The sequence below is a fragment of the Microcebus murinus genome, chromosome 18, assembly GCF_040939455.1.
Source record: "Microcebus murinus isolate Inina chromosome 18, M.murinus_Inina_mat1.0, whole genome shotgun sequence".
NCBI lineage: Eukaryota > Metazoa > Chordata > Mammalia > Primates > Cheirogaleidae > Microcebus > Microcebus murinus.
The window spans coordinates 20,170,109-20,196,325 of record NC_134121.1 but is presented as its reverse complement, the minus strand read 5'-3'; the positions used below and the strand labels follow the sequence as shown (position 1 = coordinate 20,196,325).

The 26,217-nt window shown below is 38.7% G+C and overlaps 1 protein-coding gene, 1 non-coding gene and 1 pseudogene across 2 annotated transcripts in view; 1 reads left to right on the top strand and 2 right to left on the bottom strand.

The window, feature by feature from the left end:
• The window catches only part of VPS53 (VPS53 subunit of GARP complex), a 156,173-nt gene that overhangs the window by 8,537 nt on the left and 121,419 nt on the right, over positions 1-26,217 (top strand). Inside the window, exons 3-4 of the mRNA XM_075994275.1 lie at positions 3,986-4,035; positions 5,529-5,595. Of these exons, the coding sequence (XP_075850390.1) occupies positions 3,986-4,035; positions 5,529-5,595 (117 nt within the window). The remainder of the gene's footprint in view (positions 1-3,985; positions 4,036-5,528; positions 5,596-26,217) is intronic.
• LOC142862342 (small Cajal body-specific RNA 20) lies at positions 5,937-6,062 on the bottom strand. Its single transcript, XR_012913405.1, has one exon.
• LOC105857877 (vacuolar protein sorting-associated protein VTA1 homolog pseudogene) lies at positions 8,274-9,288 on the bottom strand (annotated as a pseudogene).

Genomic DNA, 26,217 nt, shown 5'->3' with positions numbered 1-26,217 from the left:
AGTGAGCTATGATGATGCCACTGCACTCTAGCTCAGGTGATAAGAGCAAGACCCTATCTCAAAAAAAAAATCTTTTTAATGCCCCCCCCCAAATGCTCTAGATCTATATTGTTAAGTGTGTGTGGGGGGGGAAGATGTCAAATTGCTTATCCGAGTTTATTTTTTTTTAAGCCATGTATTTTCATAGAACAGTAGAAGGCAATATACAAAAATGCAGACAGTGGTTATACGTTCCTGGGCACACAGGTGATTTTACTTATTTTCTGTAATTTCTGTAATTGTCAAGAATTACCATTAAAATCAGGAAATACTTTTCAATAATTAAACATTTTAAGATTATACAATTAAAGCTATACAAGCACATTACAGCTTAACTAGACGAGTTGTTCTCAGGAAATAAACTGCCTACACCCAGGGCAGCCAATCTGGATTCCCATCGGGCTTTTTCCCAACTAGGAGAGGCCCTCAACTCTAGTGAGGATTTTGCCATAGGAAGGCACTGAACAGAGGGGACAGGGTGTATCATATCTGCCAGGTGTTTGGGGTACAGGAAAAGTAGGTCAAGGACCATTGCCTTGGGGGTAGCATGATAGCGTAAGAAAGAGCAGAGACCTTGGACAGACTCCAGCTGAATCTGGCTTGTGCTGCATGTTGTCTCTGTGACCTCAGACAAAGTGTCAATCTTTTCAGAATATATTTCCCAATCTTAATATGGAAGAGGGTAATAGTGTGCCTAGTATAGGATGGCTGAGGGCATTAAGGGACATAATTCTGTAAAGTGTCTAGAGCAATGTTGCATTTTTATTCAAACCCACATTAAATGCTAGCACCCTTTCCCTTTTACTTCCTCAGTAGGAAATTTAGGAAGTAAAGGGAAAGCAGTCACCCATGGGTCCACCTAATGTTCAATCAAATATTATGATTTTTTGGATATTTCTTTCTGTTATTATTTTTTTTTTAAAAAAAGTAGAGACGGGGTCTCGCTCTTGCTCAGGCTGGTTTTGAACTCCTGACCTTGAGCAATCCGCCCGCCTCGGCCTCCCAAGAGCTAGGATTACAGGCGTGAGCCACAGCGCCCGGCCGTCTTTCTGTTATTTTTAATAGCTATATTCATGATATTATAAAAATGACATTTGATATTATAAAAATGATATTATAAAATGTTTTCCTCTTATTAGCATGATATCATAAGCAATCTTTTCTATTTCATAGCCTCCCTGACCAGCGTCTGTAGTGGTGGCATAAAAATCTATTGGACAAATATGGCCTAATTTGTTTGACTTTTCTGTTGATGGGCAATTAGGTCTATTCCAGGCTTTTACCCTTTTAAATGCAGTTGAATATCTGACTGTATAAATATTTTGGATTATTCTTTTTAGAAAAATTGTCATGGCTTAAGCAAGACCTTCATGTCTGAGGATTATTATGTTTAAGAAACAATTGTTGTACTACTAAAAATCAATACTTACTGATGTTGGATGACCTCTGAGTTCTCTTGTTAAGTGGAAAAAGAATGGTGCAGAATGCGTACGGATATGCTTTCAATACATAGACTGCCCCCCAGAAGGTACACCAGAAACTGGCTCCGAGCTGTTGCCTCTGGGAAAGAGAACTGGAGGGGATGGGCAGGCCAGGGTGAGAGGAAGGGAAGCCTTTCTTAGCACTGTATACCCTCTTTTACTATCTGAATTTTTTATCATGTTCACCAATTTTAAATAGATTACAATTTTTTTTTTTTTTTTTTTTTGAGACAAGGTCTTGCTCTGCTGCCCAGGGTGGAGTGCAGTGGCATCATCATTGCTCACTGCAGCCTCCAACTTCTGAGCTCAAGCGATCCTCCCATGCCCGGCTAATTTTTCTTATTTTTTGGTAGAGACATGGTTTCGCTGTGTTGCCCAGGCTGGTCTTGAACTCCTGACCTCAAGTGATCCTCCAGCCTCAGCCTCACAAGGTGCCAGGACTATAGACATGAGCCACCGTACCTGGCCAGAATATAAATTTTTAAAACATTTTAATATAATCTCCCATTTTTAGAAAAGATGCAAGAATAGTACAAAGAATTTATGACTGCCCTTTACCCAGATTCCCTGCTATCCACATTTTAAAAGTAGATTGTTTTTTTTGTTTTTTTTTTGAGACAGAGTCTCACTTTGTTGCCCAGGCTAGAGTGAGTGCTGTGGCGTCAGCCTAGCTCACAGCAACCTCAGACTCCTGGGCTCAAGCGATCCTTCTGCCTCAGCCTCCCAAGTAGCTGGGACTACAGGCATGTACCACCATGCCCGGCTAATTTTTTCTATATATATATATCAGTTGGCCAATTAATTTCTTGCTCAGGCTGATTTTGAACTCCTGACCTCAAGCAATCTGCCCGCCTCGGCCTCCCAGAGTACTAGGATTACAGGTGTGAGCCGCCGCGCCCGGCCAGTAGATCGTTTTAAATACCAAAAAATAGATCTTTTTGAAAAAGTGGGTTCCAGCAGAGATGGGCAAGGCAGCAACTGTTATGCCCATTTTGCACGTGAGGACATAGAAACTCAGATAGGTTAAACCACTTGCCCTCCAGCAAGTTAGTGGCAGGTCTGGGTCACACTTCAGCTATTGTTAACACGGTGATGACCTGTGTTATACTCAGTTTGGTTTTGTAGTGACAAACTTGGCAGAACTGGATTGGATTGAGTAACTTTTCTGAGATTCATCTTTACCTCAGGCTGTTCTTGGATTTCTGAAAATTTTGAGTTACCACTGGTGTGGTCAGAATAGTAGATAAGATGAAGCACAATTCCTGCATAACCGCCAGTTCCTTCTGAGATAAAGTATCTGTTGCGGGAGAGGGAAAGAGGTTGTATAAAATTGTATTTTGTTTCAACAAGCCATGATTTTGGGGAAAAATAAAATAAAATAAAATAAAAATTGTATTTTGAAAACTTGAGTTAAAATGGTACTATAAAGTTGTACCTGCCCTCCTCCATTAGGGGGCGCCATTCCCCTACATTTTCTGATCTCTAAAGTTGGAAATGGTTCATTTGTTTGAATTGTCATAATCTTTTAAAAAATATAATTACAGTAGAGGTGCATAGTTAATGCAGTGTTTTGAGAAAATATTGATAGGCAAAAAGAAGAAAAATTTGAAATCCCTTCTTTTCATAGATTAAAACTGATCCTAGATTTTATAGGTTACAGCTACTAGTATAGACTACAACTACTAGCGTATATCCTTCCAGACTTTTTTCTAATGGATCTATATACTTAAAAGAGAAACTTACTTATTGAAATATGGCATCATGTAGAGGGGTACACAAATCTTAAGTGTGAACCTTGATGAATTTTCACAAAATAAATACAGCCATGCAACCTCCACCAAGATCAAGAAACAAAACATCTTCAGAAGGCCTTTCTTTCCTGCCTCTTCACTGTTACTACCTCCCCAAGATAACCACTATCCTGGCTTCTAACATGAGAGGATAGTTTTACCTGTTTTTGAACTATGTAAGTGGAATCATACAGTATATATTCTTGAGTCTGGCTTTTTTTGTGCACCATTATGTTACTAGTATTTATCCATGTTGTTGTGTGTTGTAATAGTTCATTTATTTTTGTTGCTGTATTTTCTTGTATGCATTTGTCCCAACCCTATATACCAAGGGTCAGCAAACTTTCTATAAAGGTCTAGAGCATAAACATTGTAGGCTTTGTGGGCCATACAATGTCTGTCACAACTACCCAGCTCTGCCATTGTAGCTCAGAAGCAGCCATAAGACAATATGGACATGGCTGTATTTCAATAAAACTTTATTTATAAATAAAGGTGTTGGGCTGGATCTGGCAGTAGTTGCTAACTACTGCTTTACTTTAAAAAAAAAGCATCATACAGTATAATTATATTTTTGAGATTTCATAAATAGCCACTATAACTCATAATATCCCTGTGAAAGCAGAATTCCAGGAAGTGGAATAACAGCTGGACATTCTTCCTTCTTTGTTATAGTCCCTGGCAAACATAGACGAAGTCGTGAACAAAATTAGACTGAAAATAAGGTAAGTAACACTGTATGATTGTTAATAATTAATGGAAAGTGTGTTGTTAATTTAGCTAATCGCATTCAGGATCACACTTTCCTGTGAGAGCACTGAAATGCCATGTTTGCTGTAGATAGTAATTTTTTTTTAAAGTATTCTTTTATTTGGGTTTCCATATGAACCTTGTAGCAAGGAACTCAATTCTTCAGCCAGTCTTTAATTTATAAAAAAGGAATGATGCTGTAACAGAATCTATTCGAAACAGTTAATTGTAGAAGGAGTAAAAAGCTTTTCTACTATATCTTTACTTGTTTTATTTCCCTAATGGATTTACCTTTTTTTTTTGTATTCCAAGCTTTAGATATGAAGATAGGCTTATATGTATATCCTTGGTAACATACCAGCTAACAATGTTAGATCTGCTGGTTGGCCTTGGTGGTGGCCCAGAATTAAACGTTGTGATTAATCCAGGATGTGATTGTCCAGGATTATCATCACGTGTCCTTCCTACCTAAGGCTTGTTCTGGTTCACCCATGTCTGGGTTTCCAGTTTTGACACATGGTAGGTACTCGATAAATGTTCACTATATAAGTAGGTTGATGGCATTGCTTCAGATATAGTTTTGGGGCTTTTGTTTGTTTTGCTTTTAACTTTTGATGAGGAAGAGTGTTCATTTTAAATCCAGGAGATGATTTTTTCCCCTTGGGTCTTTCAGTGAAGACCTCTGGCCTATGAACGTATCATTCCATTGGTGCCTTGCAAAGTACAAAAAAGCCTCCTTGTTTTGTTGGACTTCAGCTGTAACAATTCTAGGAGACCACTAAGTTGCCCAGGGTTTGCACAGAAAACGGAAATTCCCTGATGATTCAAAATCACTTGTAAGCTAGCTATTAATATTTTCCACTTTCTCCCTACCATACCTTTGATGGATTCTTCACATGAAAAATGACATAGACTGATACAAATTCCTCCAGCTGAGGTGTTGTTAATTGGCCCCCAATGAGCTGCAAGAGAAAGAGCTGGAAGCCGTGGATCTGTCTCACACACAGTTGCATGATCAGGGCCCAGGGAGTGAAGAACGGATTTCATCTACCACTCTGGCTCCTTCTCCCTTTTAAGGATATTGAGGAAGTTACTGAGGAAGGGATTTTGTGTGGGGTAATTTGAATTCTCTGGCTTGTTCCTATAAAGTTTCAGCAATTCTGTCATTCCTGATTTACTCCATAAAAAATACTAAAAGTTTTATTGGTCCTTTCAGACAGCTCTGACTATTAAGTGAAAATAGCCATTTTTAAAAACAAGGCGACTCATCAGTCTTGGCTCCCTGCACTACTGTTGCTGCCCCCTGAGGTCCTAGGCCTCATTCTTCCTTATATCATTCACACTTGCTTGGTTTTCTGGACAAGTAGCTGCAATCTGCAGGAGTTGATGGATAAATTACTATTTTTTCTTTCGGTCAACCTAAAATAGAGATTATCTGAATGATTTGTATCCTTTAACTTTTTGCTAGGAGACTAGATGACAATATTCGAACCGTTGTAAGAGGTCAAACGAACGTGGGGCAGGATGGAAGGCAAGTAAGTAGCTTATTCCTTCATTTTAATTGTTCTCCCCTAATTTCTTCAAGCCCAAACAACCAAGTGACCAAAATGTCGATGTGCCTTCTTGCAGAGCACTTTCTGATTGTTCCGTTTCACGCACAGCAGGACAGGGTAGGCTGGCCAGAGGGACCATGAGCTCTCACTCAGTTTCCCTTGGGCCCAGGGCCATGCACACAGGCCAAAATGAGAAGACTGGAATTTCCTTGTCTTTCTCCTTAGTGTCAGAGATCTCTTGTACCCTCCTTTATTTTGTGTACTATAGCTAAATAAGGTTGCTGCTTTTGTCTATCAGCTAAGTTGTTGGGGTTTTTTTCCCCAAATGTCTGAGGCAGGAAAACAAGGCTGCCAAGCTCATGGCAGTCCTGGCCATGATCTTGGCTGCCATCCTTGGCTGAGGAGAAAATGGAAAATGGACCCCCCCCCACCTCCAAGGGAGAGAGGCCTTGGTTGATGAGGTTGTTTTTTTTTTGCTAAAATTATCACTTTCATCAACAATCTTAAAGGGAAAATATTAGCAATATCTATAGATAATAAAAACTTGAAAGTTTTACAGTAGGACGAAAGAGACTAAATAATTGTTGCAACAATGGTCAAAACAGAAAACTTAAAAGTAAATTTCACTCATACAAAATAGCCTACGTGGTTTGGGTAAAATAGGCTGACAACTAAAAAGCAGTGACATAATAGTGTGTTACATAATAGAAAACAGTAGAAATCAGAGGTCAAACGATGACTCTCACTCCACTAATTAAATATTTTGAAATTACTGTAAAGTTTAGTACCATGGGTCACCTTTGTACTGGGATAAATACAAATTTTTAAAGAACAATTCTTAAAAAAATTAAAATAAATGAAGTGTAGAATTTAAATTTTTTTGTGATCATTAATTATTTATTTGTATTTGTTTATACACTCACCTTTACACAAAAAAATTGGAGACAGCATACTTATGTTTAAATGACAAAATAATAAGTAAAATAATTAGTCAAACCTATTATTTTATTTTTTTATTTCAGCATATTATGGGGGCACAAATGTTAAAGTTACATATATTGCCCTTGCCCTCCCACCCCTCTCGAGTCAGAGCTTCAAGCGTGACCATCCCCCAAACGTTGCATATCTCACTCATTATGTTTGTATAATCCCCTCCTGCCCTCTCCCACCTGCCCGACACCCAATAAATGTTATTCCTATATGTCCACTTAGGTGTTGATCTGTTAATACCAATTTACTGGTGAGTACATGTGGTGCTTGTTTTTTCATTCTTGAGATACTTCACTTAGTAGAATGGGTTCCAGCTCTATCCAGGAATATACAAGAGGTGCTATATCACCATTGTTTCTTAAAGCTGAGTAGTATTCCATGGTATACATATACCACATTTTATTAATCCACTCATGTATTGATGGGCATTTGGGTTGTTTTCACATCTTTGCAATTGTGAATTGTGCTGCTATAAACATTTGAGTGCAGGTGTCTTTTTCATAAAGTGACTTTTGATCTTTTGGGTAGATGCCCAGTAGTGGAATTGCTGGATCAAATGGTAGATCTACTTGTATCGCTTTAAGGTATCTCCATTGCTTTCTACAGAGGTTGAACTAGTTTGCAGTCCCACCAGCAGTGGAGGAGTGTTCCTATCTCTCCGCATCCATGCCAACATTTATTGTTTGGGGACTTTTTGATAAAGGCCATTCATACTGGAGATAGGTGATTTCTCATTGCAGTTTTGATTTGCATTTCCCTGATGATTAGAGATGTTGAGTATTTTTTCATATGTTTGTTGGCCATTATTCTGTCTTCTTTTGAAAAATTTCTGTTCATGTCTTTTGTGCACTTTTTGATAGGGTTGTTTGATTTTTCCTTGCTGATTTTCCTGAGTTCTAAACAAATTCTAGTTATCAGCCCTTTATCGGATATGTAGCTTGTGAAAATTTTCTCCCATTCTGTGGGTTATCTGTTTGCTCTCTTGACAGTTTCTTTGGCTGTGCAGAAGCTTTTCCTGCAGAAATTATTCCACAACATTGAGAAGGATGGAATCCTTCCCAACACATTTTATGAAGTGAACATAACCCTAATACCAAAACCAAGAAAGGATGCAACAAAAAAGAAAACTACAGACCAATATCCCTTATGAATATAGATGCAAAAATTCTCAACAAAATCCTAGCCAATCGAATCCAGGTGTAGAATTTAAATTATCGTAGTTAACGCCCTTCAATTGGAAAGTAAGGGTGATACTTTGTCAACAATACAAGTAAATGAAGAATAGTTTCAATTTTGTGAAAGTGCCTCTATCTGCTGACACTGACTTACTACTGGACACAGGTTTCATCCGCCCTTTTTTCTATGAAAACATAGACATAGATAAGCAGATATCTCTTCCCTGTTTTTTTAAATTCACACATTTGTAAGGTTAAAAAAAGAAACCCTTTCACTCATCTGTGATTCCCCTGTTACTAAGATTCTGCACCTCAAAAGTGCTCCCCATCATCAATAAAACCCATGTCGGGGCAGGGGTAGGGTCCTCAGGCAATGAGGCAAGACAAATTTAATCTTGCTATCACAGTGAGACTCTGACTGATACATCCTATAGAAAGCTCACTCACCTCAGTGCTATTCATAAACAATAGTTAAGGGGGAAGGGAAGGGAAGAGAAGGGAAGGGAAGAAAAAAGAATAGCAATACACATGCAAAGCACAGAAACTATTCCTATTAATAAAGTATAACATTAATATTAATCCAAACTAATATTTGTCATTTCTCAAAAACTGTAATATAACTAATATTAAAACTTCAATTAAAGAATTTAATTTTTTGGTGGGTTCAAATGGAATTTAAGGACCATATATGTTCACGGCTATCATTATGAAGCACAAATATGATAAGTAGTACAGCAATTATTTATAAAAGGGGAATTAAAAAATTGTTCAGTTTTAGTTTCCTACTTGTGCTGTGAGGCACTTCTGCTGGTGTATTAGCTGGGGCATGTGCGCCTGGAGGAATCTGTATTCCAGTATAGTTGCCCGATGGCATGTTGCTTGGGTCGTAAGTTGAAGATGATGATGGCTGAGGTGGCTGAGTGGGCAGAGAGGTTGCTCCAGCATCTTCATTTTCTTCAATGTCATTATCTTCTTCAATTCCAACAGGGCCTGCTTGTGGGGTCTCCCCATTCTTTAAACAATTGTGGATGTATGTTGCTTTCCACCTTGCATATTTCCTGTGTTTCACATTTTCATCAGTGAGTTCTCCAAATACTGTTATGACATCTATTAAAAGACTTGCAGTATAGAAGGACTTGATCATGTTTTTGTGAAATCGCCCAGCATGATCTTCATTGTCTGCATACAAAAACATTTTCAGAGCATAATTCTCCAAATGGGCACAACCAACTATTTCTTGAGTAATGGCTTCATTATCACCCAACTGTTTCTTGAGAGCTTCTAACTGATCCATTAGCTTTGATAAAAATTTACGACATTCAGGAGTTTTACTGTCAATCTTCATTCCAGTCTGCATAGCATATAAACGACAGTAATAAGCCACCACAGGGTCCCGCTTGTCATGCTCCTGAGCCGTCCTCAGATGATGCTGTATACTCTTAAACTGGGGGGGGAGCGGGGGCAGCGGAGCAAGCGCGGCCATCTCTACTCCAGGAAACACCACTTCCTGCTTGCGCGCTACTGGCACTTCCCGGTTGATGAGGTTTTGATACTACTTTTATGGCCACAAAACATAGTAACCTGACATACCTACAATTTTCCATACCTAATTTTGTTGCCAACAAGGTAATTGAAGATTCTTTTTTTTTTTTTTTTGAGGCAAGGGGGAGGCTTTTATTTATTTATTTTTTGTTTTCTATTTCAGCATATTATGGGGGTACAAATGTTTAGGTGACGTACATTGCCCTTGCCCCAGGTAATTGAAGTTTCATTTCAAAGTTTTACAGGTCTTTTTGGATCTAGCTAAGGGGGGATATTGGAAGAGAATGAAGGGAGAAAGAAGTGTGTGGGGAGGAGATAGCCTTCAATGACTAAGGGGCCAGATATTATCTAGTAACCATTTTCCTTTTTATTTGGACTCTTCTTCTGTTGAGGCATCGTATTTCAGAAATTGCTGTCATGACAGAAATGCTGAGCATGCCTTTCCTAGTCTTCCTCTCTTACAGTCTACTCCTCCCTTTCCAATACGAATCCAGTTAGGTCAGGGGTGTGCCTTTGTGATAGCTTCAGTTCTGTTATCTCTCCTCTTTGACATTTTTTAGTGCAACTGATTTCTAAAAGTTCATCATGTTGCCCATACTTGGGGTGAGGGGAGGGGATGATCCTGTGTTAAAATTTCCTGGTCTCTGATAGTCCTCCTTCCTCTGCTAGTAGCTTACAGGGGTTATGAGTCTCTTTCTTTTACATTTTTTGTTTTACTCAGCTCTCTGTTTTTCTTGCATTTTCTGATTAACTTTCTTTTTTAGCTTAATAGTTTTCATTGATTCATTTGTAAGCAGTCTACCTTCTTCTTTGTTATCATCATCAGTATTTGCTTATAGACTCATAGTTTCCTAAAACTGATCCTGTTTTCTGGACTGTTGCACGGTCTTTATTGCCTTGTTTTTGTCTATTTGAGGTTATCTGCCAAGAAACGCTGCTTTGCTGGCGGATGAGGCCCTTAGAGGGGACCCTTAGAGGTCATAAAGAATCACAGAGTAGGCTGCAACTGCTGCAGCCTCATTCTGCTGGTTAACTTTCCTAATACATGTCTATCATATCATCTACCTCTTCAGAAACCTCAGTGGCTTCTGGCTACCAAATGCAATCCAGTCCCTTTGCTTGGCGTTCACGGCTTCACTCTACATTTCCAATTTTGTATCCTATTGTGTTCTATTTATACCGAAGATTTAGTGCTCAACAAGCATGCCCTGTGCTTTCTAGACATGCTTATGTATTTCTTTGTGCCTGCAATGCTTTTTCTCCTCTCTCTTTCTTCCAGTAGCTACATTTCCACATACTGCTTCTTTTATGATATTTTCTATTTACCTCATCTAGATACACCAAGGAATCAGAATTTTTGAACTAGAAAGGGCTTGGAACTCATTTGGTCCGTTCCTCTCGTTTTACAGGGGAAAAAAATTGATCTCAAGATCATTCAGTTAGATGTATATTCCTTCTACCCATAAACTCCCGCAGCCCTATGCTTGTACTTTTCATTTGGCTTTTGGGATCTCCCTTGACTTACTAGTGAACACATCTTGTCTCCTTGACTGGTTTATAAGCTCACTGGAGGTAAGAACTACATCTTTGTCATTCTTACATTTCACTGCATGTGGTCCACATGCAACAACATTTTATTCAACTGTATCGAATATTTGGTCTGTGCGAGATTGCTTATTAATCATAAAGAAACAAATGCCGTTAACCATAAAAACATTATTTTGATCAATGTGTGTTACTTTAAAGTACTTTAAAATTTTATTTCTGCCTGAATACTCCCAACTTACTATTATTTGGAATAATAACACTACTGTTCCGTGTGACTCAGCCTGCATTTAGAATGGCTCACTAGAAACCTTTAAATACTTAGGAGACTCTCAGGTATTTAAAATTCCAAGAATGTGAAAATATAAATGAATGATTCATCAGGATGTTTTGTTGGATCATGCTATGTAGATATATATCTTTCAGTTATTTATGTTTTAACCATGGGTCACAAGCTAGCAGTATTGGAGAGTCAGGCCCAGCATTAGCCAGCCTGCAGGAATGTCGGCATTCCCCACCATCCCATATTAATAGGTTACAGGTTGCTGCAGCAGAGCAGGTCATATTTCAGAGAGCAAGACCACATTTTCAAGAATGTTTAGATAGCATTTCAATCTGTGATGGAATTTTGTGTTCGTCTCCTTAGAATCCAGACAGAAAGGAAGCCCAGAAGAAATAATTGCTTTTCTTGTCATCCCCTCCATCTGTCTTTTCCAACAGTTTGTAATGCAAGCTGAAGTAGAGGCTTTTTTCTTTTTTTCCCTAGGAAGCTTTTGGGTCCTGTCCTTGTCAACTCCTAGGGATGAAAGCCTCACTCTCCAGCCCTTGCTGGCTGGTGGTTTGCTAAAAGGAGTCTCTATTTGACTGGCACAGACTTGAGAGAATTATGGATGTTCCAAAATACTGAGTTTTATAGGTCAAGAGGCCCCACATTCCCTTCTTCCCTGGAACAGAGGGAAAGTTCGCTTTCAGAACTTGTTTCCTAAGCTTCTGAGGAACACTCAGGAGGAGAGCAGCAACATGGACAGAAGGAAGTTTTCCTTCTATAAATTTAATTTTGATTGTGTTCAGCCAGAACAGTTATGCTTTTTAATCTGTGTAAATAAGGGGAAAGAGTTTGTATCAAATCATGGTGTCTTAAAGGAGACATTTTTAGCAGAAAAGTTCTTTTTGAAAAGCAGTGTTTCTGACTCAAAAATTATTTGGGGGAAGAGGATGATTTAGATATTGAAGACATAGTGAGGTGATTTCTTTAGTTTCTTGAAATTTCTGAAGTACCAGCTGTTTGGTTAGCACTTGCTAAACGTTTTGGAGAGTCTTTGATCGTTGACCATCTCCTATGTGGGGCAACTTGAACTGGTCTAGTCTGAGTGACCTCTTGTAACCAGACTGTGAGGCTGTTACAAAGTTTATATGGTGCGGAATCCTCTCCATATTTATCTGTTGAAGTCATCAGTCAAAAGCTTTAATTAAATGCCCACATGTTTGAAACTTTGTGGATAAGATGAGTCAGTTCAGCAAGTACAGGATCTGATATGCTATGAAATTTATGCAGCTCTCCAAAAATCAAAATGGACAGCCTGAGCATAGGTAGCAAGTGAGGTGAATGGAAGAGCGCATGTTAGAGGAAGAAAAAGTTGGCATGGTAAATTTCAAGAGTTGCCAAACCTTGACCAGTTCCCAGTAAGCTCGCTGAGAATCACCGGAGAGGACCAGCCACTGAGTACCTATCTCTTTAATGGAGCTTTGCTGCAATGTATTAAGAGTTATTTGATCAGAGCAAGATAAAGGTTTGGGAGAAGAGAATTATTACAGTAGTCCCCCCTTATCTGTGGGGTATGTGTTCCAGGACCCCCAGTGGATGCCTGAAATTGCAGATAGTACCAAAACCTATAAAAACCGTGTTTTTTCCTATACATATAATAACGTTTAATTTATAAATTAAGCAAAGTAAGAAATTAACAACAACTAATAATAAAATAGAACAATTATAACAATATGCTAGCATGACTACTGTCACAATGTGGAGCTATTATGAAGTAAAATGAGGGTAATTTGAACATAGCTCTGTGGTGCCCAGCCAGCCAATTTGATAAGCGGGGTGGCTGCTGAGGGACGAACAGGCAGGTAGTGTGTACAGCGTGCATGTGCTGGACAAAGGGAGGATTCATGACTCTTCAGGGTGGAGCAAGCAGTGTGAGATTCTATCATGCTACGTGGAACAGTGCTCAATTTAAAACTTATGAGTTGTTTATTTCTGGAATTTTCCATTTAATAGTTTTTTGGCCTGTAGTTGACCATGGGAAATTGAAATCTCAGAAAGTGAAACCACAGATAAGGGGGACTACTATATTGCCATCTCCGGCTCCGCTCACTCAAACTTTGGTTTGGAAGAAGCTTTAGATAATTGTAGTGCATCCATCTGCCCAGCTCAGGAATCCTTCGTATGGTATCTCTGAGACACAAAAATTTACTATCTGCAGAAGCTTGGATACTTACAACGATGGAGAGCTTGTTACTTCATTGGTCCACAGGACAGACTGTTTCGGTTTTGTACAGCTTTAATTGTGAGAAACTTCTTTCTTACGCTGAACTGAAATAGTAAAATAGACCTCATTGTAACTTCTCATTGATCTTAGCTCTGCCAGCTGGACCAGTGTAAGCCTAATCCCTTTTCCTTATTACAGCTTCTGAAATTTAAAATGGATGTTATGTTCCTTTCTAAGTGTTCCTTTTCCTAGGCTAACCATTCTTAGATTCTTCAACTTTATAATGTAATTTCCAGACCTTTTATCATCCTGGTTGCCTTGCTCTGGATAGCAGTTTGTCAGCATCCATCTTAAAATGTGATTCCTAGGAGCAGTCATAGTAAACATACAGTAGAACAGTTTACCTTCTTGTTCTGAACTGTGATCATTAACCTGGGAACTGGGGGTTCAGAGGGTCTGTCGACTCCCTGAAATTAATTGTAAATTTTTGTATGGCTAGACATAGCCATAGACTCACTGATTTTTCTAGATTTCCTAAGGAGTCTGTGACTCCTCAAAAGTTAAGGACCACTGATTTAGACACAATTTTTCCATTACCTTGGATTTGGTGGAATTTTTGGCAGCTATGTCACACTGTTGGCATCTATTGAGTTGGCAGTCACCTAAAACCCGGTCAAGAGTTGCAAACAGATGCCCACAGAGCTAAGAAAGTAATCTACATGGCTTAAGCAAGCTAGTGTCCATAGACATCCATTAAGGAGTTGAATCTTCTGTCATAAGGGGACAGGCATAAGTCGATTCTAACCAATTGTGTTATGTCTGGATGCAGACCCAGAATTGCCAGATCTGTCAATTTTTTAAGAGAAGGCAGAAATCTGGATTTTTATGTGCCTTTCCCAATTTTTAATGTTGGCTTAGTGTTTTTCACAAACACTGCAAAAGCCAAACAAAACACATCTGTGGGCCAACAGTTTGCAATACTGCCCCGGGTCTTTTTTCATATGAATTTCATTTATACTTTCTCCTTTTCTATCTGTGCCAGAGATTCTTTGAAACTAAGTGCCAGATTTTATGTGTCTCACCCTTGGTTTCATCTTGCTAGTTTTACTTGGTTGTTCTAGCCTGTCAAGAACTTTTGGAATCTTAATGACCTCCCTATTTTGTCATTAGCAGATTCGTCAGACATGCCTTCTATGTCTTCATTCAAGTTGTAGATGAAAAGGTGGAATGAGATTAGTGCAGAGCCATGTGGCATGCCATTAGAGACTTCCCGTCCTCCTCTTCCTCATCCTCATTTTAGTGCAAAATGCCAGACGGACCTAGAAAAGAAAGGATTTCTACCAGTCCTTGGGTGTTGTCCAGGGCGATGTTTCTTAATCTTTCCATGTCTTGATTCTCCCCAGAAAAGGAGGCTAATATAATAATCCTTGCTTTCTTCGCTTTTTATAGAAATATCATAAAGACTTATTAACTAAATTAGCAAAGCATGTTGCCTTCCAAGGAGAACATATTCCTTGCTTTTCATTCTCAAAAGTAGCCTATCGTCTCAAGTGTTAGAACAAAAATAATTGTGCTCTTCATGACTCTGAACTTTACAGCATGGTGTTGATCTTCATTATGTGGGATTATGAGTTTGTCATTGTCACCAGCTGGAGGGTTTGTATTCTTATCCTCCATCACTTAAAATTTATCCTTTCATCCTCTCTTAGAAGGAAAATGAGGCCTAATGATTGATAAAAATTAAAGAAAATAAATAGGCTTAGTGTTAAAGGAAACATAAATAGTTTGGAAAAATGGCAATTGCCATTTGCTTTTTCTCCTGCTAAAACATACTATAGTTAAAGCAATTGGGCTTATAAAGTATAGGCTCAAAATTTCCCATTAGTGGCTGAGAATGGCTGGACATTTTTTGTTTCTTTTTAATTTTTTTTTTTTTTTTTTGAGACAGAGTCTCACTTTGTTGCCCAGGCTAGAATGAGTGCCGTGGCGTCAGCCTAGCTCACAGCAACCTCAAACTCCTGGGCTCAAGCAATCCTCCTGCCTCAGCCTCCCAAGTAGCTGGGACTACAGGCATGTGCCACCATGCCCGGCTAATTTTTTTCTATATATGTATTAGTTGGCCAATTAATTTCTTTCTATTTATAGTAGAGACGGGGTCTCGCTCTTGCTCAGGCTGGTTTTGAACTCCTGACCTCGAGCAATCCGCCTGCCTCGGCCTCCCAGAGTGCTAGGATTACAGGCGTGAGCCACCTCGCCCGGCCTTTTTTTTTTTTTTTTTTTTGTATTACACTTTTCAGAATGTCTGCACACAACACTAACCTTCAGAAATTGCTATGGTCTGGGCATGACCTGGCAGTGCAGACAGCACTGTGATTTGTGGGGCAGCCCAGGGGTCAGGTTGTCAGCTCAGCCTTTTGTAAGGGGCAAATGTCCCAGTTTTGACTGAGGCTCTCCATCATTCCCCACCCAGGATTTCTTACGTCTGGTGCAGCAGTCAGGGTTGGCTTGCCTTTACTTGACAGGTTGCATTCAAGTGAATGTTCAGCTTTGCCTACTTCTAGAATGCTATTGACTGCAGTTGAGGCAGGGACTCATAAAATGTCCATTAATTGTTTAGCACTGTAGTGTGACTGGGTTTAGTCTGGCACCATGCTTCATCCTGTTTATTGCACATGAGCCTTGATAGGATAGTGCTTTTTTGGCAGAGGGACATATCTGCTGTGTATTTGGAACCCTTTGCCACTTGTACTCTAAAATCCCTCATTAGACAACCTGTAAGAAATCCAAACAGCTATCCTCTCTCCTCTATGTACAATGAAGGGCTGAGCATTTTATTTGAATTCTCTAAGGATTGGGTAATTGGATATTTTCACTAATGTAACATTGGATGGCAGCCTGAGCAAGTGAAAAAAAAAAAAAAAACTTGAGCTTTGAATTTAAATTTTGGCTCTGCTATTGTTTGTGTGACCTTGGACAAGTTACTTAAGTTTTCTATGCCTTAGCTTCTTCATCTGTGACATGAAGATAATAATACTGCCCTCAGGATGGTGAGGATTAGAGTTAATTTATTTTATTTTTTAGTTTTATAACTTTGGCAACCAGTGGTCATCCACATTGACTATAGATCTTGAAAGTGGTAATAGGTACATAAGTAACTGAACTATAGAGCTATTTGGGGAATCTTCATCCTCATTATGTTTTCTGGACAACGACAGGGGGATATGCCATAGGACATTCCTTATTCTTTTGGCCCAGACAGCTTTGTCGAGCCCGGTATTAATGCACACATCTGGAGTCCCCATCGCCTTCATGACAAATTTCTGGATCTCTTTCAGTGCCTGATGGGTGTGCTGCTTGGGAAACCCTGGGTGGGCTTGTGAATGTTGATGGTGTATTTTTACCACCTCCTTGATGGCAAAACAGCCTTTCTTCTTCTCTCCCAGCCTTCTTTGCAGGAGCCATTCTGCCAGGCCCACTTTGGAAAGGACAGAGAGTTAATATGTTTTAAAACACCTAGCACAGTGTTGGGCTCACTAGTATTTAGTAAATGGCAGTAATGCTGCTGACGCTTATTATGATATAACCCATTGCAGTATCAGTGTTCCTAATTCTGTGCATCCAGGTGTTTGTCTAGTTCCTGTGGCTTTCACATTAGCTTTTCTCCTTTCCATCCCTACGGCTTTGCTTTAACGCAATGCCCCGTTAACTTGCTCTGAGTTATTAGAGCCTCCTTACAGGCTTCAGTGTGCTTTTTTTGGGGGAATGAAAATTGCAGCATAGCTTATCTGTGGTTCAGAATATCTGCTGTTGCATCAGAGGTGTTATTAATAAAAGGCTCAATTCTCTTGTCTTGGCCTTAAGACCTACACTAGACATTTGCCTTGGCAAGATGTACAATATCACTCCTTAGGGAAGATAAATATTCCACGAGGACAGAATTTATGATTTGTGTTATTTTTGAAATTTGAGACTGCAGATAATTTTAATTTTTTTCCTATTTCTAATTTTTGTAATTTCTAAATTGTTCTTAATAAACATACAGATGCTTTTCAACTTACAGTGGAGTTATATCGTTATAAACTCATCATAAGCTTGGAAATATTATAAATGAAAACTGTATTTAATACATCTAACCTACTAAACATCATAGCTGAGCCTAGCCTAACCTATGTTAAATTGTGCTCAGAACACTTAACATTATCCTACAGTTGGGCAAAATAATCTAACACAAAGTCTATTTTATAAAAAATGTTGAATATCTCATGTAATTTATTGAATACTGTTCAGAAAATGGAAAACAGATTGGTTATATAGGTACTTGAAGTACAATTTTTACAGAATGTGTATTGCTTTTGCATCATTGTACAGTTGAAAAATTCTTAGTTGAATCATCATGAGTTGGGGACCATTTGTATGTTATTTTTAAAAAAGAAGTAAAATTTTAAGATGCCATATTCTTTTTTTGTTGTGACAGAGTCTCACTGTGTCACTGGGGCTAAAGTGCCGTGACATCAGCCTAGCTCACAGTAACCTCAAACTCCTGGGCTCAAGCGATCCTCCTTCCTCAGCCTCCCAAGAAGCTGGGCATATAGGCATGTGCCACTACACCTGCTAATTTTTCTATTTTTAGTAGAGACAGGGTCATACTCTTGCTCAGGCTGGTCTCGAACTCCTGACCTCAAGTGATCCTCCCACCTCGGCCTCCCAGAGTACTAGGATTACATTTGTGAGCCACTGCGCCTGGCCAAGATGCCATATTCTAATCATCAGAATGAACTGATGCCTGGGTCACCTCAAAGGAGCCTTTGCTTCCTGTTCAACACTGGTTTCTAGACCCACCGGGCCCTTGAACCATCAGTCTTCCCTTCCCTTGTTGGTTCTAGGATTACAGGAGGCAGTTTGTTCTTGATTTAATGATAGTAACTTTAGCTAGTATATCTGTTTATTTATTCACTCAGTACATGTTGAGTGAGTGCTTTCTGTATGCTAGGCACTGTTCTAGGCATTAGGAATAATATAATGAACAAAGCAAGACCCCTGTCTCCTAGAGCTGACACACTAAGTGTGATATTATCTTGTTTCCAGATTCTTTGACTGTTAAGGAGTTACACTCATAACCTTGGTCACTAAGCATTTTTGCCAGAAAATAGATGTTGAATTTTATCATGTGCCTTTTCAGCTCCTGCTGATATGATCATATAGTTTTTACATTGTGTTGATTATCTTAGGTTTTTGGTTTATTTGTTTGTTTTAAAGAGACAGAGTCTTGCTCTTTTGCTCAGGCTGGATTGTAGTGGCCTCATCATAGCTCACTGCAGCCTTGAACTCCTAGGTTCAAGTGATCTTCCTGCCTCAGCCTCCCAAATACCTGGGACTATAGGCATATGCCACCATGCCTAGCTAAATTTTTTTTTTGGGGGGGGAGGAGACATAGTCTTGCTATATTGCCCAGGTTGGTCTCAAACTCCTGGCCTCAAGCAGTCCTCCTACCTCAGCCTCCCAAAGTGCTATTATTACAGGCATGAGTCACCTTGCCCTGACCTTATTTTTTTCCTTGAATATTTAACCCTCCTTAAATACCTGATGGGTCATTATGTATTGTTCTTTTAATATATTGTTGTGTTCTAGTATTTTATCTGGAATTTTCATTCATGGTCAAAAATGAAATTTTGTAATTTTCTTCTTTTTGGTGATATCTTTGTTAGGTTTTGTATCAGGTTTATGTCAGCTTTATAAAATAAACAGGAAACTTTTCATCTTTTGCTATGCACTGAGACCATTTAAATAGTATAAAAATGATACCTCGATGTCTTTAAAACAGTTTACCTCTAAAATTATCAAGGTGCCTTTTAGGAGATTTGTTCCTTGGCAGCCTTTTCTGTTACTTTTATGGTTATATTTACAATTTCCACTTCTTGAACTGATTTTAGTACGAATAGATTTCTTTTTTTTTTTAATTTTTAAAATTTTTTAATTTGTCAGCGGGGACCGGGCTTGCCGGCCACTTCCGCCACCGCTGCAGCTCATGCTCCCCAAAGTATAGATTTCTTGAAAATAATTTCACTCTGATGTTTAAGGTTATTCATCTTTTCCAAATCTCTCTTTATATTCTCTTTTCATTCTTAATGTTGTATTTTCTATTTTTCCCCTGATAGATTAACTAGCCAGACTTTTTTTAGACCTTTTCAAAGGTCTTGCACTTATATTTATTTATCAATTCTATTCTTTTCCTGTTTCAATTCATTACTTTATAACTTTATCTTTATTACTTCTTTCATCTCTGTTCCTTTTAATTCTTTGTTATGTAAGAATAAGAGCATTTAAACATGACTTTTTTCTGGCCACATCTCTTGAGTCTTAAAATGTATTTTTATTATTGTTGTTTTTAAAATAATCTTCAAATGCAGTTTTTATTTTGCCTAAGAACAAAGAGTTAAGAGTACATGTGAGTTTGGGTTTTTTTGTTTTTTGTTCTGTTTTTTTGGCATGTAGTTTGATGAGTTTGATCCTTTTAAAATTTTATTAAATTTAGTCAATATGACCTTTTTTGCTTTTTTTTTTTTTTTTTTTTTTTTTGAGACAGAGTCTCGCTTTGTTGCCCAGGCTAGAGTGAGTGCCATGGCGACAGCCTAGCTCACAGCAACCTCAAACTCCTGGGCTCGAGTGATCCTTCTGCCTCAGCCTCCCGGGTAGCTGGGACTACAGGCATGCGCCACCATGCCCGGCTAATTTTTTCTATATATATCAGTTGGCCAATTAATTTCTTTCTATTTATAGTAGAGACGGGGTCTCGCTCTTGCTCAGGCTGGTTTTGAACTCCTGACCTTGAGCAATCCGCCCGCCTCGGCCTCCCAAGAGCTAGGATTACAGGCGTGAGCCACAGCGCCCGGCCCTTTTTTGCTTTTTTATATTGCTGTATTTTAACAGCTTTATTGGGATATATTTCACATACAATATAATTTATCTGTTTAAGGAGTACTATTCAATGTCTTAATGTATTACATTATTAAGTTTTAAAAATTGTGTAAAATATACATAACATAAAATGTATAATTTTAACCATTTTTAAAATTAATTAATTATTTTTATTTTTTAGTTTTTGAGACAGAGTCTCACTTTGTTGCTCAGGCTAGAGTGAGTACCATGGCATCAGCCTAGCTCACAGCAACCTCAATCTCCTGGGCTCAAGCAATCCTACTGCCTCAGCCTCCCGAGTAGCTGGGACTACAGGCATGCGCCACCATGCCCGGCTATTTTTTTCTCTATATATTTTTTAGTTGGTCAATTAGTTTCTTTCTATTTTTAGTAGAGACGGGGTCTCACTCAGGCTGGTTTCAAACTCCTGACCTTGAGCAATCCACCCGCCTCGGCCTCCTAGAGTGCTAGGATTAGAGGCGTGAGCCACCTCGCCCGGCCAATTTTAATCATTTTTAAGTATACAATCAGTGGCATCAGTTACATTCACAATGTTGTACAACCATTACTACTTCTATTTCTGAAATTTATTCATCACCTCAAACAGAAACACTGTAACCATTAAGGAATAACTTCCCCGTCCCACTTTTCCTATCCTCTTGTAACTTCTAATTTACTTTTTATCTCTATGAATTTGCCTAGTCTGGATACTTTATATAATGAAATAACTATATTTGACATTTTGTATCTGGCATATTTCACTTATAATGTCTTCACATTTCATCCTTGTTGTAGCATGTATCAGAGCCTCACTCCTTTGCATGACTGAATTATATTCCATTGTTTGGATAGACCATATTATATTTATCCGTTCATCTGTTCATGGACACTTGGGTTGTTCTTTCCACCTTCTGGCTATTGTGAACAATGCTGCTATGAACATCGGTATACAAATCTCTGTTTGAATCCCTGCTTTCAATTCCTTTTAGTATGCACCTAGGAGTGAAATTGCTGAGTCATATGGTAATTTTTTAATCATTTCAACATTTAATCTCTTTGGAAACATTTTTCCATAATGTTCTAAGCTTCAGTAGATTTTTCTGTTAGACACAGAATGCATTAATACAAGCATACTTTCTATTTTGTCTTCATTTAGTCCATACAAACTATGTGTTTCAAATTAGCTAGAGAGTCTTAAGCTTCTGTAGTCAGTGCCTAATAATAGAGGTGCTCTTCCCCCCCCCAAAATAAAACCACCCTGATTTTTTGTTTTATTTAGTTAACAAGTCCAGCAATTGGATTATTTCCTTCCTGACCTTAGAAACACAAGTCCCACTTGTCTGCAACGTGATTATTGAAAATAGTTTTAGGAAAATAATATGCCAAGAAGGAACACTGAAGTTTATTATTCTTCTGAGCCATCTCCATATAAATTGGTACTCTTCAGGAGCCAAGAAAGAAGGTCAAGCATAACTTTTGCCATCTGCTTCTTTCCATGTTAGAGGCAGTCACAAGTTTAAACTGGAATCTCTACATCTAAAGAGGAAAATGCCATTCATCACTACTGCAACTGCTCTGGCTGTTACCCAGGTCACTCTTGCTTTTGATTGCTTGTAGTTAGAGATTTTGTAAGGAAAATTCCATCCTCCGTTTGAGGCTGTGCATTAACAAAATTGCAGTATGCCTGCTGATGGGGCAAAGCTTTCTGGGTTTCAGGTCCTTGACACAAGTCATTCAGATATGTTTGAACAATGGATGGGAATTTGAAACTCTGTCTTCATATAAGAACTTGACCTCCTTTTTCCTCTTCTCTCTTTCATCCATGGAAACACAGTATTTAGAACAGCACAAATTCAGTGCTGTGTTTGTTTTGTCAGTATTTCCATTTAGAAATCTCTGTTTTCAGGAGTCTGTAATATAGCTATAAAATTTCCTTGGCTCTGATTTGGACTCTAAGGTCTTCTCTGGACAGAGATTAGTTTTGCACAAGCAAAAATAATGAGTCTATTTTGGTTTGGTGTTTTGTAGTCATCTAGATTAAAGTTCTAAAATACACAAGAAACTTGTGGTCCTCTGTATAGTATTGGATCACATGAGAGGATTTCTGATTTCTGTTTTCATATTGAATTTTAGACTCTCTGAACAGATACTGTGTTCATCTCTAGGTATTGTATGTGATATCTGGAATATGGATGTTAGATAAAATATACTAGTGCCACTCTCACAATGACCCCCAATTAGAAGGGGAACATTTCTTCTGGAGATGTACTTACTGGACTTACAGATAACTTGATAATTCAAATACTGTCTTTTGTAAAGCAGGAGAAGAAAGGAATTGAGGGGTTTTTACCCTATCAGACCTAGTTACTAACCCTTGTCACCTCATCATGCTTGAACTTTTCTTGTTTCCAGTCACATGGGAAGAAAAGGGACAGTTAGGTAAGTATTATACATATGATAATACCATTATCCTAAGCTAGGCCCAGTGCTGCTTTTAATAAGTCAGAAATCTATACTTTCTTTTCATTGAATACTTGGAGATTCTGATCTTTAGAGATTTCTAGTGACTAAATTAGCATCTTGTGGGGAGGTTCTAATACCAGTCATCAGCCCCGGAGTTTTCCAGATCTCTAAAATTAAGAGTGTACTGTTGTAAGGCTAATCTGTCTTGATTGAGTCACTGTAGCAAAGATACATTTTGAGTTGCTTTTGCAAAGCATACATTTGAGTCATTTTTCTTGATCTGAATACTAATGTTTTACTACAATATACATATGTTTACCTTGCATTCTACAAAGTATTTTTGCATACATCACATGATCCTCACAGAAATGTGTATTAGGCTGTGTAGATGCTATTCTCTGCATCTTACAGATGGAGAAACAGACTCAGATAGGTTCTGTGACCTGTCTAAAATCACACTCTGTGAGTTAACCATGGATCCAGATTTTCTGATTGCCAGCATGCTACATACTTGTCCATATCAAATTCTCTTTTTAAACAGTGACAAACATTTAAAAGCAGATTTGGGAGATACTTTTTTTCATTGTGGAACCTGGAAAGTTAACTGGTTCACAAGGGAATCCAAACAATGGCAGTGACATGAACCAGCTGGGTCCGCCTCAGCATGGAGAAGAAGTTGGACTGAGAGAAGAGCTCAAGGATGGAAAGAGAACTGTGTGTTCACTACACACCCGTGGCCCTGAGAATGTAGCAACCAATGAGATCCTGGGGAGAATAAGTGAAATCAGAAGAGAGAAAACCATTCAGATTTGGGTTCATAGCCTAAGGAGCATTTGGTACAGAAGTTATCTCAACAAATCAGCTGAAGAAACATCCACATGTCTCCACTAAAGGATGTTTTCTCCTGAATGAAGCCCCATAATATAAATAAGAGTTACTAAGTGACTAAAATTAGAAGTAATAGTAGGTATGGGGAATTAGAATGAAGTAAGTAACCTCTAACTTGGCAACTAGAAGTCTTAGCTATTTGTGGGAAGTAGTCCTTTGTTAAACTTGGACAAGTTGTTCCTTCAAATATGCCCCATTTCCGAAAGTATTTTATTTCTGTATCTTTTATTCAGCAAAAGCAGCTGAGACTTTTGCTTAAACATTTCCTTCTCTTTTGCCATTTGGAATTGTTGCTTGAAGTGCATGCGTCCTCAAGGATCACCTTTCATCAGAGGAAGCTGTGCCTGAATGCGTTCACTCCCAGCCACTGCAGGGCTAACGTATTCTAAGTTATGGATGATAACAGATTTAAGCAGAACTTTAAAATGTAAATGTTTAGTCTTATTTGGGCACTGCTGAGTTTGTGTCCGGCCTCATCTCATGATTTCAACTTCTGGCTTGTCTGCTAAAAACAATAAAAATGAGCCCTTTGCTTCACGTTTTCAGTGGATGTAGTTTGAAGAAATCGTATATAAAAGTAACTCACACAGAACAGAGCATTTTAACGAATAAGGTGAGAATTATGCCCTTTGCTCTTCACAGTCTTTTGGTTCACAAACTTGGAAAGAAATCTGTGCTTTAAATAAAGCTATTTTATGCTCAAGCTTTCTGAATGGACTATGGAGGAATTAGTGTACACAGTAATGATTCTCATCTGATGGGTGCCATCTGGCATTTGACCAGGACTGCCAGACCTAGAAGGTACCTGGTGTGTTCTAGGACATGGGAAACACGGTGGCTGTGAGAGTCCTGTAGCCTCTGCTACTGTTTAGTGCCACTGTGGGGAACAGGCTGCATTGTTGCTATTGCTGCTGCTTCTTAAAGCACCTCTGCCCCTGCTGGGGATGTCCTGTTGCCATAGCAACAGCTCTCCATGGTGCCAGAGTGGCCAGCAGTATCAAAAGAAAGGATTTTCCATAAACAGGGGCTACTTAACCCTAGGTGTCTACCTTCAATGGATGTCATACGGGCCTCTGTTTAGGGATTATCAGACATGGTAGCACTCATCAATGCTTCTGCTCTTTTGAGGAGTCCCTCGCTTGCGAAATGATGCTGCCATTCTTTATCCAGACCTCTTTATATCATCCTTGTCTTAGTTATTTATATTTCCTACATGTGTTCCTTATAAGTTCTTTAAAGACATGTCCCCTGTCTAGTGATCTTTTTCTCTCAGTGTCTAACATAGTACATATATGATAGTAGGCACTCACTTTTGATGGAAGGAATGAACAAAAGACTTAACACTTTTTCTGGAGAATGTCTCATTTTCAGCATGGTTCAAAGATACTATCCCCTCGATCCATGAACCATTCTTCTGAGTATGCCTAAGATATTGAACTTAATCAGCTTGTTTAAAAAGCTCTAAAAGATGAGTCAGCAACCTTTGACTCTTAGAGGTATAGTCTCAGCCCTCCATTGAGGAGATCTGACAATAACTGCATTTAGTGAGCCCCTTCCATGTGCTGGGAGCTTCAAAAACACAGGGCTCTCTTGGTTGCAGAAGACAAAAATCCCAATTCAAAGTGGCTTAGGCAAAAAGGAGGCTTATTTGGAGGAATACTGTTGTGTCTTGTTTTGAAGAAGTTGAATAAGTCTAACCGTAGGAAGAGTAATGTCTTAGTCGGGCTTGTCAAAATAGTGGAAGTCAAGGACTGAACTAATTCTCAGTATCTTTCTGTCAGTGAACCTAGCTGCTAGTAACTCAATCTCACCTCTTGGGGTTTCTACCACCCAAGAGAGATGAACTTACTTTCTCTATTCTAGTTCTCAAAAAAATCACAGGAAAACCTTCAGTAGGCCCAGTTTGGGCCTGGTCTACCTCTCAGATAACAGACACTGTAAGAACTCTGTGAGAGGAAGATTTGAAGGAGGAGGGAAGAGTACTGGATAAACAATTCCAAAGATGTTTGCTACTAGACCCCGTATTCCTTCCTAACAAAAAAAAAAAAATCTTTTGAGGCAGGTGACATGATTTCCATTCCAGAAATTAGGAAACTGTGCCTCCTAGAGGTTAAGAGGTTTGAGAGAGATCACATAGTAAGCAGGAAGGTCAAGATTAGAATTCCAGTAAGCTGGTTCAGAAACCCTTGTTTTTAACTAATACAATGTGTTGCTTTCCCATACAATAGAAAAGAAAGGGAACAAGCAGACAGATGTAAAGTTGGAAAACAAATCATGGCAGAATAGTGGAAAAATCTATTTTCTTCCCAGGAACATTGAATATTAGCACTTTATTTTTTCTAAGAGCAGTCTAAAGCCGTACCAGTTCTTCTGAAAATGAACACCTTTCCTCCTTCCTGCAGTGGCAACAAAAGGGATCTCAGTTTAAAATCTCAGAAAGGCTGCCTGTGGCCTCACAGGATAAAGGTAATTCATTCTTTGATAGAGCAAACTGCAAAATTAGATGCATCTATGAGCCAGAGGGGATGTTTATTTCTTAAAGTATTTCCATTGGATCAGAGCCTGTCTATCTGCACAGGTGACAGACAACAGGTCTG